This window comes from Kockiozyma suomiensis, assembly GCF_038497685.1.
Source record: "Kockiozyma suomiensis strain NRRL Y-17356 unplaced genomic scaffold V2V93scaffold_9, whole genome shotgun sequence".
NCBI lineage: Eukaryota > Fungi > Ascomycota > Lipomycetes > Lipomycetales > Lipomycetaceae > Kockiozyma > Kockiozyma suomiensis.
This window is the reverse complement of record NW_027117672.1, coordinates 62,168-78,091: the sequence shown is the minus strand read 5'-3', so window position 1 is coordinate 78,091 and position 15,924 is coordinate 62,168. Positions and strand designations below refer to the sequence as shown.

The following is a 15,924-nucleotide window of genomic DNA, read 5'->3' as shown; positions in this document are numbered from 1 at the left end:
GTGATATAAAGTAGAGCAGATTACCTTTGTAGGGTTATATTTTTGTGACTGCGTTTTTGACCGTAACGCACAGGCTGGGATTGGAGACCCAACGCCAGAAGTCGTCGTTGTCGTTTTCTAGTTCACGCAAGTCCACACTCTGTATTATTCACCACCAATAATATTTGTCGACAGTCAACATGGGCAGAGGACCGTACGTATATTTATCGAGAATAAGACGATTTCCAGCTAGGGAATGATACTGATTTTGTGTGCCAACTATAGTAAGAAACATATGAAGCGTTTGGCTGCGCCTTCGCACTGGCTTTTGGACAAGCTGTCTGGTGTCTACGTGAGTAACCTTTTTCTTGTGGTTATTTTAAATCTGTGGCGATTCACTCAGAGTAGTAGAAAGAGTTGATTCAACCGGAGAAATAGAAAAAAGACGACATAACTTACATCATTGCAAATATCTAGGCCCCCAGACCTTCCGCTGGTCCCCACAAGTTGCGCGAGTCGCTCCCTCTTATCATCTTCCTCAGAAACCGCTTGAAATATGCTTTGAATGGCCGCGAGGTTAAGGCTATCTTGCACCAGCGTCTCGTCAAGGTCGACGGCAAGGTTCGCACTGATTCCACATACCCTGCGGGCTTCATGGACGTAATCTCGCTTGAGAAGACCGGCGAGCACTTTCGTCTCGTCTACGATGTCAAGGGTCGCTTCACCATTCACCGTATCACCGAAGAGGAAGCTTCGTACAAGCTTGGCAAGGTCAAGCGTGTTCAGCTCGGCAAGAAGGGAATCCCATACCTTGTCACGCATGATGGACGCACCATCCGTTATCCCGACCCTTCGATCAAGGTCAACGACACTGTCAAGATTGACATCGAGAGCGGAAAGATCCAGTCGTTTGTCAAGTTTGACACTGGTGTTCTTTGCGTCGTCACTGGTGGCCGTAACATGGGCCGTGTTGGTGTCATCACCCATCGTGAACGTCACGAGGGCGGTTTCGATATCTGCCACATCAAGGACTCGCTCGACAACACCTTCGCCACCAGACTGGGCAACGTTTTCGTCATTGGTGAGGACAAGCCATTGATCAGTCTGCCAAAGGGCAAGGGTGTCAAGCTCTCGATTGCTGAGGAGAGAGACAAGCGTCGTAACCAGGCTTTGAAATAAGCTGATGGTTTGTGTAACGAATATATAAGTGAAGCTGGAGAGGGAAAAAGGATCTTTTATGTAACCACATATGCATGTAATTTTTATATAAACTGCTTCGCCTAGATATTTAGGTTCTGTGTTGTGTAAATGGAAAATGCAAAAAAGTTTTGAATTGTATTCATTGTTAATTTGCTGTAGTGTTTATAAGTACCGATCTGCCATCTATCTCGAAAATCTATTACTATAACGAAAGAGGAAAAAATCACCATTACAAAGTAAAACACCAACTGCTCGTGATATGAAAAAGCGTCAAAAACATAATGACATGATCTAAAAACCAACCAGAGGGAAGGATGCAAAATTAAAAGAGACCTTATGGGTTTAAACATTGCGTACCCCAACCGCGCACAAAATCCTTTATCAGTTCCTTTACAGATTTACCGCCGTATAGAAGAACGGCCCAGTCATCTGTCGGCATGGCGGGATCAATATCTTTCAGGGCATCAAGGATAAACGGAAGCATAAAGTCTAAAAAGATAACGTCGACTGCTTCAGGTTCAGAACCGTCAATAGGGAAGTTATCTTTGGTAGCGATAGCATTGGGAAGGTAGTAAATTGGATATGGTTTATGAGGAGTATCGTCACCGTCCATGCCGAGGTCGTCGATAGTGACGTAGCCTGTCGTCTTGAGATCTTCGTGAGTGAGATCTTGAGCTGCGGAGGCAGAGATAAATGAGTTCATGAGATTAATGTCAAACGTATCACCGAGGTTTGATTGGCGTACAAGCATCGTGCGAGAGATGGGTGTAGTGAGTTCCATGAAGATATAGTCTAGAGCGTTAAGTCGTGCAAGAATGCGCTTCGCGATAGAGTAAGGCACCTGCGGGATGTATTTCCATTTGTTGTCAAAGGGCGATACAATGTAGCCAGAATCAATGGTGAAGATGCCAGAGTACATGTCGTAACGGAGAGAGCCAGAGTTGATGAAAATAAGCCGGGGGTTCTCTTTGATGGCCGAGTGGTCGCTTTCGAGATTCATGAGCACATTTTCTTCTAGCAATGTCAGAAGACTGTTAGGACCTGGGTATTTTGCCTTTTCAAGAAGATAGTCCGTGGGCACGCAACCAAAAGGATAGGTAAGATTGAGTTCTATACGGTATTCGTCGATTATCTTTGAAATCTTCTTGCCCAGAGGTGTGCCAAAAGTACTCTCTGTCTTGTTGACATGGTAGCTGAGGGAGTGGGTGTTGAAATCGAGGTAGCGGCGACTGTACTTGAGTGGCTTCGCAGAGTAGCTCAGATCATCCTCGTAGATACCCGGCTCGATACCATCGATACTAACCCAGCCGACGGTCTCGAGGAAGCGACCGGCTTGCAATGCGGTGGCTCGAGAATCAAGAACCGTAAAGTCACGAACGTGCGAATGGCCACCAAAGTACTGAATTGGAATATTCTTGTGAACAGCACGGATAGCACGATGAATAGCCCACATCTCGGGCCAGAAACGAATTGGATAGTGGCCAAAGACGACAAACATGTCGATACCTGGCTCGCGAATGGCTGCCTGGAACCAAGCCTGTTGGACAACCTGCTCGACCTCTGAGACGCGAGAATTCGCACAATTGAGCTTAAAGTCAAAGAGGAATCCAAATGCCATGATATTTATCTTTTTGTTTTTTGTCGTGAAGCGATAAGATCGCTGGCCGATATGAACCCAAGAGCCGTTCTGGAGCATGATTTCGACGTTCGAGGTCAGATAGCGGCCGTCAAAGTGTGGAGCTAGGAGGTCGTATGTCTGCTGTGTGACCTCACACTTGTAAAGCTCATGATTTCCGATACTCATGAGATCTATCGGAGCCATCATCAAGATTTGCTGGCTGACTTGGCCATTCACAGGTGTAGCGTCTGACAGCCCGTTGCCGTCATGCTGGTCGCCGTCATCGATGACAATGAGGTCGACACCTTTCTCGTCGGCAATTTCCTTTGCGTGTTCAATAAATGAAGCATAGTCACCCCAGTCTGCCGCAAAACTCGGCTGGAGAAGGTGTCCAGCGAGCCAGCCGTGGGTGTCGGTGGTCGAAATGAAGTTGATTTGACCCCATTCGATGTCGCGCAAGTTTGGTGTTTTCACCGGTGGCAGCGCGGAAGGCTGCGAGAGCTCAAATACATTTTCGCAAGCTGCCGTTGCCGCGGCGGTCAGAGCAGCCAGAACGAGTCTACTAATGGTAACCATTTTGCGGTAGTGAGAAGAACTAATGAAAAAAAGGCGTAGTTCTTATCGCTGATGACGAGTGACTCTGAGCACGTGACTAGAAAACCCATAAACTACACTAACCTAAGCCGCTCGCGAATTTTTTATAAAATTTCTATTTCATTTTATTTTTTTGGATTTCAATTATAATACACTCTCAGTAGTCAGCCAGAGCTGTATTCTGCATTCAGAATTAATATCGGGTTTAGCATTAATTTATATAAATTATTCTGAAATCAAAATGACTGCTGTTCTTCCTTCTGCAAAGACTGGCCTAGCTGAGTTTACCAGCTACGGCGCGCTTTCGGGTGTGCATCGACTCATTTGCTAGTGAAAGATGAAACAGTACGAGTGCTAACATTTGAGATATACAGCGCACATTCCTCGAGCTATCGAGCCTTTGGGCCCTCAATACTTGTCTCATGCTCGTCGTATGCTCCGCGGGCGTACTTGGTCTGAGGATGAGCGAATCCAGGCCGAGCTTAACGTGAAGAGTATCGAGGACGAGGAGGTGTCGGAGGACGAGGAGGAAGAAGATGCCGCTATGCTTGCGCGTGATCCCAAGGACTGGAAGAACCAAGACCATTATCAGGTTCTCGGATTGTCTAAGTACCGCTACAAGGCGACCGATGAGCAGATCCGCCGTGCACGTAGGTTTTATCCTTCTGTCTCTTTGTCTTCTGCTATATCATCTAACGTAGAGTATAGACCGCAAAAAGGTACTCAAACATCACCCTGACAAGAGAGCTCAGGCTGGTGATAATGAAGACGATGGTTTTTTTAAGTGCATTCAGAAAGGTAGGTTTTTTTTTCTTGCGAATCACGATTTGTCATAAAAAAAAAAAAAGAAAAAAAGAAACTGACAATATCATTAGCCATGGAAATCCTCTCTGATCCGGTACGTCGTCGCCAATTCGATTCAGTTGATGAGGGCGCAAATGTACCTGCGCCATCTAAAAAGTCAAAGGGCAACTTCTATAGGCAATGGGGTGCCGCCTTTGAAGCAGAGGGCCGCTTCTCAAAGAAGACACCGGTGCCAAAGCTTGGTGATGAAAAGTCGAGTAAGGCCGAGGTTGACCATTTCTACAATTTCTTTTACAGCTTTGATTCGTGGCGCACTTTTGAGTATCTTGATGAGGATGTTCCGGACGACTCGGACAACCGGGATCACAAGCGACACATTGAGCGCAAGAACAAGGCCGCTAGACAGAAACACAAAACGGAGGATACTGCTCGACTACGCAAAATGGTTGACGACTGCTTGAGCGTTGATCCGCGGATGAAGATGTTTAAAGAAGCCGAGAAGAAGGCAAAGGAGCAGCGTAAATGGGAACGCGAGGCGGACGCACGCAAGGCAGCCGAGGATGCGAAGAAAGCCAAGGAGGAGGCCGAGCAGAAGGCTAAAGAGGACGAGGAGAAAGTCAAAGAAGAGCGCGAAAAGAGCAAGAAGGCAAAGGAGGCGGCCAAGAATGCAAAGAAGAAAAACCGTCGGGTTATCAAGGGAGCCGTCAAAGATGCCAATTACTTTGTCGAGGGAGCCGCATCTGGAGCCGCTATTGACGCCGCTCTTAACGAGACTGACTCTCTGCTTGAGAAGATCGACGACAGTGCTCTTGCGGATCTTGTGCAAAAGCTTGCTGGGCAGGCAGATGCTGCTGCTGCGCGCGGGTTATTCGCGGAGGCAGCGAGCAGCATTGGTGGCGAGTGGAAAGTTTTCGCTGCTTGAGAGAATATTGAGGGTATTAAAAATAATTGATCTAGTTTGAGATGCAAAGGATATAAGCCTATATACATAGATACATACGCGTAACTTACAAATAAAAACGTATAAATTGAAAACAATCATCTAATCAAGAAAACCCTGGCTCACAACTACAACTAGCGTGAGCCGCAGACTCATGTTCTCCGCCGCTCGCCTCCTCTTTCGCCGCCCACTCCGCCGTTATTGCCCTATCTTGTTTTGCTATCCCTTGTCTTGAAAGCGAAACAGTACAGCTTTTTTTAATATATACACTATTCTATCAAATGGCTACAAAGGCTTCGGAAACTATCCTTCGCCGCCAGCTCCGCGACATCTCGCGCAACGGCATCCCGGGTACGCCCTCTCCTGGTGCTCTAGTGCACCCTCTTCTAGTGCTCACCTGCTGACTCCCCTCTTTTTTTTCATCTTCAGGCATCTCTGCTGGTCTTATTGATGATAACATCTATCAATGGGAAGTAATGCTGATCGGTCCCGACGATACGCTCTACGAGGGTGGCTTCTTTAAAGCGCGGCTCACATTCCCAGAGGACTATCCGTTGATGCCTCCTAAGATGCGCTTTGAGACGCCAATGTGGCATCCAAATGGTGCGTACAAAACTATTACTTGCTGATTACAGATTGAGAAGCTAACAGGAGTGTGCAGTCTATCCGGATGGAAATGTGTGCATTAGCATCTTGCATCCGCCTGGTGAGGATAAGTACGGCTACGAAGATGCAGGGTGAGTTTTATCCAAAGATTGTTGCTCGGCTTGCTTTTAATTAGCTTATTAAAAGTCATTTGGCTGTGCTTCAAAAGTGAAATGTACCCCCCTACTTACGAATATCAACTAACTTGAGCAGAGAACGTTGGTTGCCGGTGCACTCGGCAGAGACAATCTTATTGAGTGTGATTGCTATGCTTTCTTCGCCAAACCCGGATTCCCCTGCAAATATGGACGCCGCGAAAGAACTTCGTGAAAATTGTATGTGTAATTTGTAATAATTTACGGGTAGCGCTTTTTATTGACAAACAATTATGCATAGACCCTGCATTCAAGAAGCGCGTGCGGAAGCTGACAAGAGATAGTGCTGAAATGTTATAGCATTTTCAAAGCTGAGTGATTCTTATACTAATTTCTTATTGCTGGTATTCATTTTGCTGAAATTTATTACGACGGTCTACGATATTAATTTTTTGCGGATTTCTTCAACTAATTCTAGAGATTGATTGGTTCTAGTACAGCTAATTGACACTGTACTGGTATTTATCAACTCTTTTTTTATTTAATTAATTACTTTTGTTAGTCTGTTCTCTTATAGTTTTGTTAGTATTTTAGTTTTGTAAGGTTTTTTAGTTTTGTTGAGTTTCTTTACTTTGTTTGTTTCTTGTCAAATTCTTGGTTTTGCTTTGCTCTTCATAGTCTTTCATATCTTTGTTTTACATGTGGTATTATCGTCATGATTTATTGTTAGTTTTGGGTCGCGTTGTGTCTTTTATCCATTGTTAAATATAAGCGGCATTTAATTTATTACCGACTTAGTTTTCAATCTTGGCTAGCTATGAGACTACTAGAGTCACAGTCAGATTATATACGACATTTAACTCCTTCCTCTACATATGTGAAAAAATACATACGTGAGAAAAGCATACACCAAAAATAATGAGAAGCTGGAAGAAAATCACATTTGAAATAGAAATAAAAACACACCGAGAATATAATATAATGAAAAAAAAAAACCCAAAACTCCTCATCTTATGTGCTCTCTAACTTCCTCCACATACACATCTATGCCATCCACCGTTTCTTCCAAAAAACATATAATTATGAAATCCTCATATCCTCTCGCTTTGATTTTTTCTTTCTCTTCTCTGCATGTTTGCCCTGCCTCTATAAATGTAAATGTAAAAGTATAACAGCCATAAAAGTTTAAAATAGATTGTATGGAATATAAAATTAGTTGCCAACAGCAGTGGCCTTGGTGTTGAGAATTAGGGCAACGATAAGTCCATAGAGACCAAGAACCTCAGCAAAAATGAGGATAAGCACCATACCGACAAAGATCTTTGGCTGCAGCATGAACATTCTAACACCCTCGTCACCGACAATGCCGATGGCGTATCCGGCCGCGAGCGCAGAAAGACCAACGCAGAGACCACAGGCGAGATGCATAAAGCCCGAGAAGAGGGAGTAATCGTCGTCGGGAGACATGTCACCGGCGATGAGCACGGAGACTACGAGGCCGTAGACGGCTAAGATACCAGACATAATGACTGGAATCAAACTCTACAAGATTTATAATCATGTAAGAAAGAATGAACTTGAAAAAAAAAAAATTAATCTTTCATACCCGCATAATCAACTCGGGCTTGAAGGTACCGACACCAGCAATACCGATGCCACTCTTAGCAGTACCGACAGCGGAGCCGAGAGCAGAGAGAATGATGGCGGAAGCACATCTAGAATTTGATGTTAGTCTAACCGAGTCACCAAATCTAAGTGACTTCATGGCCTTCAAGCTGTGATGATGACGATGATGGTGATTATTATAGAAGTAAGATTGAATGTCAAAAGTAGAGCATCGAGTCGAACAAAGAGGATCGCCTGCAAAGTATAGTTCTGGTTGTGGTTTTATCGCTGAAACAAATCGGAGAAAAGTATTCTCTATTCTCTGAACACAACACACGAACTTGAATAGATTGAAGAATAGATTTTCGATAAAAAGACCACGATAGTAAAGAAAGTGACGAGCTGCAAAGACCACGAAAAACACGACGAAAACACAAAGAAAACTCACCCAGCAAAGCCGAAGAAGGGCGCGAAGGCCGGGTAGAGCTCATTTTCCATCTCCATGATGAGATAATAGACGCAAAAAAGGGGATTTGGAAGCAGAAAAGGGAGGGTTCGCCGAAGGAAGAGGAGTGCGAAGAATGGAAGAAGACGCCAGGAGACAGGAAAAGAGCGAGAAGATAGCGGTTGGCGGCCAACCACAGTCGCCCGATAAGAGCGGCGCATGATTACACCTAACCCTATGTAATATGTTGCTGTGCAGTTATGTATATATCATGTGACCAGTACTCCGCAGCTCAGTCTTTTGTGCCAGACAAACAGCAGAAGCAGAAGCAGAAACAGCAGAAGCAGCACGCAGAGATGGCACAGCTCGCCGACGAGCCAGATTACTTTCCGTTCCCGGCAAGACCGGGCGCGGCAACAGCTCAGGATCAGAATCAGCAGAATCCTCGGAACCATCGGCATCCTCAACCTTCTCCTCATCCTCAATATCAGGCGCAAGAGAGCCAGCAGTATCAGAGTCGGAATCAGACGCAGCAGCAGCAGCAGCAGCAGCAGCAGCAGCAGCAGTATCTGCAGAATCAGCAGCAGCAGCAGCAGGCTTTCCAGCCAAGACGGATGCGAGCTCCGATTGTGCCGAACCTCGCGCCGAATCATGCGGGCGTGATCAACCCCAACAGCAACACCAGTAACAATCGCAACACCAGCAACGACAACAACAACACCAGCAGCAACGCTAACTCAAACATTAATCTTAGCAGAACGAGCAGCTCGAGCAACAGCCTTAGTGATCGCATCAGCTCTGCGAAGCAACTGCCTTCTCTTCCCGTCTCTTCCTACTCCTTCTCTCATCCTCATGCGCCGTCGCATTCAACCATCGTCATGGCCTCGCGCGGCAAACCTTTGGTCTATCCGGCTCTTTTATCCAGAGTTGCTTCCGCCTTTGTCGAGCTGCTTCAGGCCGGTGATCGCGTCAAAGACTCGCTCACTTACAAAAACGCCTTCACCGGCAGAGAAGCCGTCGACCTGCTCATGTACATCTTGCAAACCCCGGACCGCACACTCGCCTTGCTTCTTGGCCGTGCCTTAGACTCCCTTAAGCTTTTTCACGACGTCACTTATGCGCACAAGTTGCGCGATCATGCGAGCGAAGTCTACCAGCTCCGCGACATTGCAGACCTTGACACTCGCACTCCCGGTGACCGCACCCCTGCTCTCGTCGAGCTTGAAGAATACGACGATGAAGAAGAAGAATATGAGGAAGAAGAAGAAAACAACGTAGTAGCCCTTAATGCTGCTCCGTTGCCTAAGCAGGCTTTGCAAAGCGTCTCTGCAGGCGTCACCGGTATCTTCATGCTCATGACTGAGTGCTATTCGCCAACCTGCACTCGCTCCCACGTCTGCTACGCCGTGCACTGTCCTAAGCGGCTTGAGCAGCAGTTTCGTGCAAAGGAGCTTCACCCTTCTTTGCTGTCGTCGTCTTCGGCTGATGCTCCTTCTGGCTCGACCGCTACCGCAACGTCTGCTAGTGGCACCATCGCCGGTCATGTTTCTTCCTCTACTGGAACTCTGCGGCGTCAGCCTTCTTCTTGGTCGCTCAATTCAGATGCCGGTGATGAGTCAGACAAGGAGAATAAACTTTGGATTCACTCCGTCTCTCAAGAAATCGCTGACTCCATTGACGAGCGCGAGAAAAAACGCCAAGAAACAATCTGTGAAGCAATATACACAGAGCGGGATTTTGTCAAAGATCTTGAGTATCTTCGCGACTTTTGGATCATTCCGCTGCGAAAGTCAAATATTATTCCCGAGCACCGTCGCGAAAAATTTATCCGCACTGTATTCTCCAACGTCATGGAAGTACACGCCGTCAACTCGCGTCTTGCCGACGCGCTTACAAAACGGCAGATGCTCGCACCCATCGTGCGTGGAATTGGTGATATTATGCTAGAGCACGTCGCCCGCTTTTCTCCTTTTATCAAGTATGGTGCCAACCAACTTTACGGCAAACATGAATTTGAACGCGAAAAGTCGACCAACCCGCTCTTTGCCAAGTTTGTCGAGGAAACTGAGCGCAAAAAGGAGTCGCGTAAGCTTGAGCTAAATGGATATTTGACCAAGCCTACCACGCGTCTTGCGCGTTATCCCCTTCTTCTTGAGGCGGTGTTGAAGCTGACATCTCCTGACGATGATGATGATCGACGCGATCTGGCTGCCGCCATTGCTCTAATCAAAGGATTTTTGTTAAAGGTCAATATTGAGACAGGAAAGGCGTCTGATAGGTATGAACTTATGCAGCTCTCGCAGTCGCTTGTCTTTCCTCCCGGAGAGTACGTCGACCTCAAGTTAACCGACGAGGATCGCCAAATTTTGTTCCAGCAAGTCTTTAAGAAGCGCTTGACGGACCAGCAGGGTGACGTTACGGCGTATTTACTCGACCACTGCTTACTCTTTGTGCGCAAGAAGACTGTCAATCGCCGTGAGCAAGCAAGGGTTTTTAGAAAGGTGAGCTATCAGAACAATTTATTAAATATTCGATCGTACTAATACTTTGATTCAGCCTATTCCACTTGAATTGCTTGTAGTAGCGCAGGCCGAAGAAGGTTTAGGCAAACGCCAGTCATCATCACTAATCTCTTCGGCGCGTGCGGTACCGTCTCGCAGCAATAATGACGGCGGCGTCCCCGGCAAGTTTCCTCTGACCTTCACTCATCTTGGACGTCGCGGCTACGATTTGACGTTATATGCACCTGCAGCTGTTGTGCGCAAGAAATGGGCAGAGTCAATAGCGGCGCAGCAGCAGCAGTTGCGTGAGCGTAATAGTATCTATTCGGCTACAATCCTTTGTACAGGATACTTCGATTCCGTCAACCGTGTCAACTGCGCCGTGCCTCTTGATGGTGGTCGCAAAATGCTTTATGGTACCGACAGTGGTATATACATGTCTGATACTAGACCCGCTCGAGGTGCATCAGTGATTGCACGACCTCAGCGCATGCTTGCGGTTCCAAATATCACGCAGCTTGATGTCTTGGAGAAATATTCTATACTGCTTGCTCTTTCGGACAAAAATTTGCTGTATTGGTCACTTGATGCACTTGAGACTGATGTGCACCACTCTGTTAATGGCAATGGCGCTGCAGTCAGCCACAGCAGCAATAATGCTGGTAACGGCAACGTTAGCAACAACGCCAGCAGCAGTGCCAGCAACAGCGCAGCTCTGGCGGCAGCTCGTAAACCTAAAAAGGTCGCCACGCACATCAATTTTTTCAAATCTGGGGTATCGCTTGGCCGTGTACTTGTATGTACAGTCAAAACTAATACTATGACGACTACTGTTCGCGCTCTCGAGCCCGAAGAGCCTCACTCACGAGGCCGTAAGCAGACTACCATCAGACGATTGTTGCAAGGCCAAAGTGAAGGTCTTAAATCATTCAAAGACTTTTACGTACCATCGGAAGCCATTTCGCTCTCGTTTCTCAAATCGAAGGTCTGCGTCGGATGTGCCAAGGGATTTGAAATTGTGTCTCTGGAGACTCTTGATACACAGTCTTTGCTTGATCCGGCTGATACTTCCCTTGATTTTGTTATGAACCGCGAAGGATTGAAGCCGATTGCTATTTATCGTCTTAATGGCGATTTCCTTCTTTCTTACTCTGACTTTTCCTTTTTTGTTAATAGAAACGGATGGAGGTCCCGTTCTGATTGGATGATTCATTGGGAAGGTTTGCCACAGTCTTTTGCGTTGTCGTATCCTTATATCCTTGCATTTGAGTCTAGTTTTATTGAGATCCGACATGTTGAAAGCGGTGCTCTGGTGCATATCATTACAGGCGAAAATATCAGATTTTTGCATGAGAGCACAAACGAAATCTTGTATGTGTACGAGGATGAACGCGGTCATGATGTCGTTGCATGGTTGGATTTTTGGGGATCGACCGCTAATTCTAGGCCTGTTGGTGGTGGAGATGTAGGAGATCGAGGAGCAAGCGTTGACATCGGTAGACAGCGATTGGATGATTGATGAATTTTATTTTAATAGTAATTATAATAAGTTTTTGGGTTATTATGGAAAAAGTTTGGTATTTTGTATGAATTACGATTAAATATGATAAATCATGTACAGTATCTCAAACAGGAACTTTCATTTCTATATTAAAATTGGCTGTAAAATTCTAGCTTTTTCTTTATATGTCAATCAGAACTTACCAGACGAAAGCTGGCGATTTTGTATTTCTCTTGTCGTCGCCTACTTAAAAACTAGACGAATTCAAAAATTTGTGGCGTGCGGCTTGTTGATGGTTCTTATTTGAAATAGTCTGTTGATTATACTCGTTACACTGCAGTCAACCATAAAACAAGCAAATTAAGAATAAGGAAAGAGGGTGGGATTCAAAAATGAAATATTTCCAAAATAACTGACGATGCATGTTTTATTGAAGAAAGGAAATAATATACAACAATGACAACGAAAAGCAAATCAACAAACACTGCAAGCGAATAACTATTCCAACAATCCGCATATTACAAAGAAAAGGCGAGGTCACCAGTCGTACAATAATACCAAAAAAGAGAATAGTTCTTACAAGCCAAGACGATATGGAAGACAGTAATTCACAATTAGTCACTCCACCCAATACAGCAGGCTCATCATCGTCAACATGTGCATCAGAGGCGACAGCGTCAGAATGCGAGCAGCTAAAGAAGATTCTTGCTCAAATGGCGGAATTACCAGCTACTGAACATGAAACTTGGGATGAACTGATCGAACAAGCTACTGATATCCTTGATGAATGGCGATTAGAATGGCGAGAACTGGAGCGCGAACGACGACGCGGTCTGCGGAGCTGATTATCACGCTGACTGTCGGGGAGCGGTGTCGGTTTTTTATATTTCACTGATTGAGTATGAATTCAACAATGAATGCTCACGTCTTTGTGCTTGGACTCCATGCATTTTCGCGACCGGTTGTCTTTTGACTATCGATGGGCATTACCATTCTCGTCACCTGAGAAAATGAGATGTAACTTCTCGAGCACGAGACCGAATAGATTTGTGTGGCTTCTGAGCAGGGATAGTGGCTGACGAGCGTTCATTGATAATCCGATCTAATCTGCTTTCTTTTTTTGTCAAACTCTCGCGATTACTTGTCTGTCCTGGATACAGATCATGCAGGTCACATATGTGCGCCAACTCTTTAATTAGCTTCTCGTCCTCATCATCCTCATCATTCTGAATAACGGCCTCATCTTCTTGTTCTAATTCTCTTTTGATACTTGGTTTTGTGAGTTTGTGGTTGCGATCAGCAGTGTGCTGATGTACAGTCTGGTACCTGTGCTTGTGCTTGTGCTTGTGCTTGTGCGGATTGAATGAGGTGAAATCTGGAGGTAAGGAGCTTGGTTCTAAGTTGAGTATTTGCCGTAGTTCTTTACTCAAATATGATAATTCTTTTACATCTTTTTTTTCGTTTCCTGCCTTTTCCTTCCTGCTGCTTGTCTCTTGTCTGCTCATTCTTTCAGGATTCTGTTCCGTTTTCTTATCGAGTTTTCTTCCGCTTTCGCAGTGATCGGTCAATATGGCACTTTTATAAGTACTGCAGCTGGTGGAGTTGGTATCATCAGCTGTAGTCAATGGACACAAAGAAAAGCGATCTGCAACCCATTTCGTACGCTCACCGACATCTGAGTCGGCCCAGTGTCCGCTTGCTCGGCAAGGAAGATGCTGCGACGAGCTAATATTACTCGTCATTATTTGTGGCTATTGATTTGAAAGAAGTAACTGTAACTATTAGTTCCAAAGAGGCGCATGCAATAAAAAAGAAACATTACAAAGCTACAAAAGAAACTACGAGCGTTTAGAAAGAAGGAGAGTATATTGTAAGAACTGCCGAAATGAGGCGGAGGCTGTTGAGCCGCAGAAGACGACGCGTCGGAGAGCGCCAATGCTGCCAGATATGTAAGCACTAAGGGGCGTGTGTATACGCGTGTTTGTTTTGGCGCATTCCTCGTCTCTACCCACTGATTCTTACCTTTGTCCACTTCCTCTCACACTTTTTTCTCCTCTATCAAGTATTAAGTATTGTGTGAGCATGGCTGGTCTATCTCAGCCGCGTCGGGCGCTGGCAGATGTGTCTGCAAACATTTCATCGTCGCCTACAAAGATGCAGATGCTTAAAATGCCAATGCTCAAAGAGTCAACGAGGAAGAAAGACACGACTGCGGGAGAAGATGAGATTCGGATTGACAAAAGCCAGAGCATTGCTCTTGCTAGCAGTCCCATTGTACGTATAGTCTTCTTTGTACTGTTAGTCTATTTTGATCGAATACTAAGTTGTTCTAGCCTTTGACGCCTGCTGCCGAGTTGCAGAAACCAACAGCGATCGCGAAGCCAATTTGCCGACAGGTACGCTCTCTAGCAGTTTTAACATTGCTCACAAATAGGAAAGATGGGTTGACATTTCAATATAGCACGCGGATCGATTGCGGCTAAGACTTAGACTGGCGTACTACAAGGTCAAGCATCACGAGGTCTCGACGCCACTTTCTGAGCTTTGTCTTCGCGACAAACCAGTTCAAAAGGCACAGACTATGGCTTTGTTACCCTCTTCTTTCGAGAAGCTATCTTATCACAATATCCAGCAACCTCACATTATCAACTCCAGCAACTATGCCAACCAGAATGCTTACAATGGCATCATCCACAGCAGTAACTACACCTATAGGAGCCACTCTCACAATACTAGAAGCCATACAGTGCTGAAACCTCCACCTATTTCTGCCGCCGCAGCCAAGCTACAGAGCGTGCAAGCCGTGCTGTCAGAAACAGCCAAAAAGCTCGCGGCTCAAGGTGACTTGCGTCCACAGTTACCACGCAAGCGTAGCAGCGGCACATTCATCCATTACGCTATCGACGCGGATGATAAGCGTCTGAGACGAAAGCGCAAGTCTACTGAAAGAGCATCCACTAACGCCAAGCGCGCTCGCTCAACAACCTCGAGCTCGATCAAGCCAACAACACTGCCGGCAGCAGCGTCGACGGTGGTTACTCCCGCACGTAAGCGTTACAGTCTTCCAGTTTCCGGGGCGGTTAGCAAGCTTGCGGCCGCGTCTGCCTCCGCCGCAGCCGTAGCATCCGCAGCACAGAATCAGTTTAGCAGCCCATTGAAGAGTAATGTGCCGAGTTCTTCCGTGAAAGGTACACCAGGACAACTTGGAGCTGCGCGCAGTTTGCTTGATTTGGGATTATTTTAGAATCAGGCTATTATACTGTACTATTACTGCTGCGAAGCCTTTCATTGTTGATTCCAATATCTTCCTCTTTATATTCTAAAAACATATCTAGCGTTGTAAATCAGCATTTTTACTTTCATACATATATTGGTTTTCTATGAGATCTAAAATTAATAATTGATTTGAAGGATTGCACTGTAGTCCTGTTTTTATGATAAAGGCGCAATATTTGATTGATTGGTATATTGCTATGGACAATTTATAATATCATAATCCGAGATCCCTGAACCACAATATAGTGCTATAAATAGCCCTTTTGCCGACGCCCAATTAAGATTCAAATAAAAGCAAATCAAATCATATATACGAAGTGTAATAAGTACAAACGTATGCACAAGAGTGAATTACAGTGAGCAGGAGATGTAAAATAACAGCTAGGACCATACTAAGGAAAAAGCACCGTTTCCCGTCCGATCAACTCTAGTTAAGCTCCTTTAGGCCTACTTAGTACTGCGGTGGGAGACCACGCTGGAATCGTAGGTGTCCTAGTTTTTGGCTGTTTTGCTGTTTTTTTTTTGGGATGTTTACATTTATGACATAAAAACAAAAATTAAATAGACAAAGCTTTGGCGATAGAATAATATAATTGTCTACATTGTATACTCCGATTTATGGATGATACATACAGACACCTGTCACAACAGATGGGTGCCTTATTTATTAGTGATACAGATACCTTGTTTGATAAACACACAAATGATGAATGCACGAAGT

General features: G+C 45.4%; 8 protein-coding genes across 8 annotated transcripts; 5 read left to right on the top strand and 3 right to left on the bottom strand.

Moving 5' to 3' along the window:
- The first annotated feature begins 119 nt into the window (after positions 1 to 119).
- Positions 120 to 1,317, top strand: V2V93DRAFT_336533 (40S ribosomal protein eS4). The gene is made up of 3 exons (XM_066907731.1): positions 120 to 193; positions 265 to 331; positions 457 to 1,317. The coding sequence occupies exons 1-3, from the start codon at positions 180 to 182 to the stop codon at positions 1,156 to 1,158; spliced, it is 783 nt and encodes a 260-aa protein (XP_066764864.1). The 5' UTR covers positions 120 to 179; the 3' UTR covers positions 1,159 to 1,317.
- V2V93DRAFT_371442 (Metallo-dependent phosphatase-like protein) lies at positions 1,302 to 3,417 on the bottom strand. Its single transcript, XM_066910509.1, has one exon. It carries the CDS (start codon positions 3,371 to 3,373, stop codon positions 1,514 to 1,516), a length of 1,860 nt encoding a protein of 619 aa, XP_066764863.1. The 5' UTR covers positions 3,374 to 3,417; the 3' UTR covers positions 1,302 to 1,513.
- A 97-nt stretch (positions 3,418 to 3,514) lies between these two features.
- Positions 3,515 to 5,248, top strand: V2V93DRAFT_371440 (DnaJ domain-containing protein). The gene is made up of 4 exons (XM_066910508.1): positions 3,515 to 3,699; positions 3,766 to 4,041; positions 4,100 to 4,189; positions 4,267 to 5,248. The coding sequence occupies exons 1-4, from the start codon at positions 3,633 to 3,635 to the stop codon at positions 5,115 to 5,117; spliced, it is 1,284 nt and encodes a 427-aa protein (XP_066764862.1). The 5' UTR covers positions 3,515 to 3,632; the 3' UTR covers positions 5,118 to 5,248.
- V2V93DRAFT_405923 (ubiquitin-conjugating enzyme/RWD-like protein) lies at positions 5,249 to 6,235 on the top strand (the record flags this gene model as incomplete). Its single annotated transcript, XM_066912663.1, has 5 exons — positions 5,249 to 5,486; positions 5,565 to 5,738; positions 5,797 to 5,872; positions 5,994 to 6,115; positions 6,147 to 6,235. Exons 1-5 carry the CDS (start codon positions 5,417 to 5,419, stop codon positions 6,233 to 6,235), a joined length of 531 nt encoding a protein of 176 aa, XP_066764861.1. The 5' UTR covers positions 5,249 to 5,416.
- Positions 6,236 to 7,087: 852 nt separating this feature from the next.
- V2V93DRAFT_325760 (V-ATPase proteolipid subunit C-like domain-containing protein) lies at positions 7,088 to 7,984 on the bottom strand (the record flags this gene model as incomplete). The annotated part of the gene is made up of 3 exons (XM_066907510.1): positions 7,088 to 7,417; positions 7,482 to 7,590; positions 7,929 to 7,984. 3 exons carry the CDS (start codon positions 7,982 to 7,984, stop codon positions 7,088 to 7,090), a joined length of 495 nt encoding a protein of 164 aa, XP_066764860.1.
- Positions 7,985 to 8,241: 257 nt separating this feature from the next.
- V2V93DRAFT_336518 (CNH domain-containing protein) lies at positions 8,242 to 12,101 on the top strand. Its single transcript, XM_066907730.1, has 2 exons — positions 8,242 to 10,426; positions 10,482 to 12,101. The coding sequence occupies exons 1-2, from the start codon at positions 8,282 to 8,284 to the stop codon at positions 11,943 to 11,945; spliced, it is 3,609 nt and encodes a 1,202-aa protein (XP_066764859.1). The 5' UTR covers positions 8,242 to 8,281; the 3' UTR covers positions 11,946 to 12,101.
- Positions 12,102 to 12,728: 627 nt separating this feature from the next.
- Positions 12,729 to 13,991, bottom strand: V2V93DRAFT_371430 (uncharacterized protein). Its single transcript, XM_066910507.1, has one exon. The coding sequence runs from the start codon at positions 13,667 to 13,669 to the stop codon at positions 12,926 to 12,928; it is 744 nt and encodes a 247-aa protein (XP_066764858.1). The 5' UTR covers positions 13,670 to 13,991; the 3' UTR covers positions 12,729 to 12,925.
- On the top strand, positions 13,959 to 15,438 carry V2V93DRAFT_371429 (uncharacterized protein). The gene is made up of 3 exons (XM_066910506.1): positions 13,959 to 14,201; positions 14,261 to 14,323; positions 14,389 to 15,438. The coding sequence occupies exons 1-3, from the start codon at positions 14,010 to 14,012 to the stop codon at positions 15,169 to 15,171; spliced, it is 1,038 nt and encodes a 345-aa protein (XP_066764857.1). The 5' UTR covers positions 13,959 to 14,009; the 3' UTR covers positions 15,172 to 15,438.
- Positions 15,439 to 15,924: the final 486 nt, after the last annotated feature.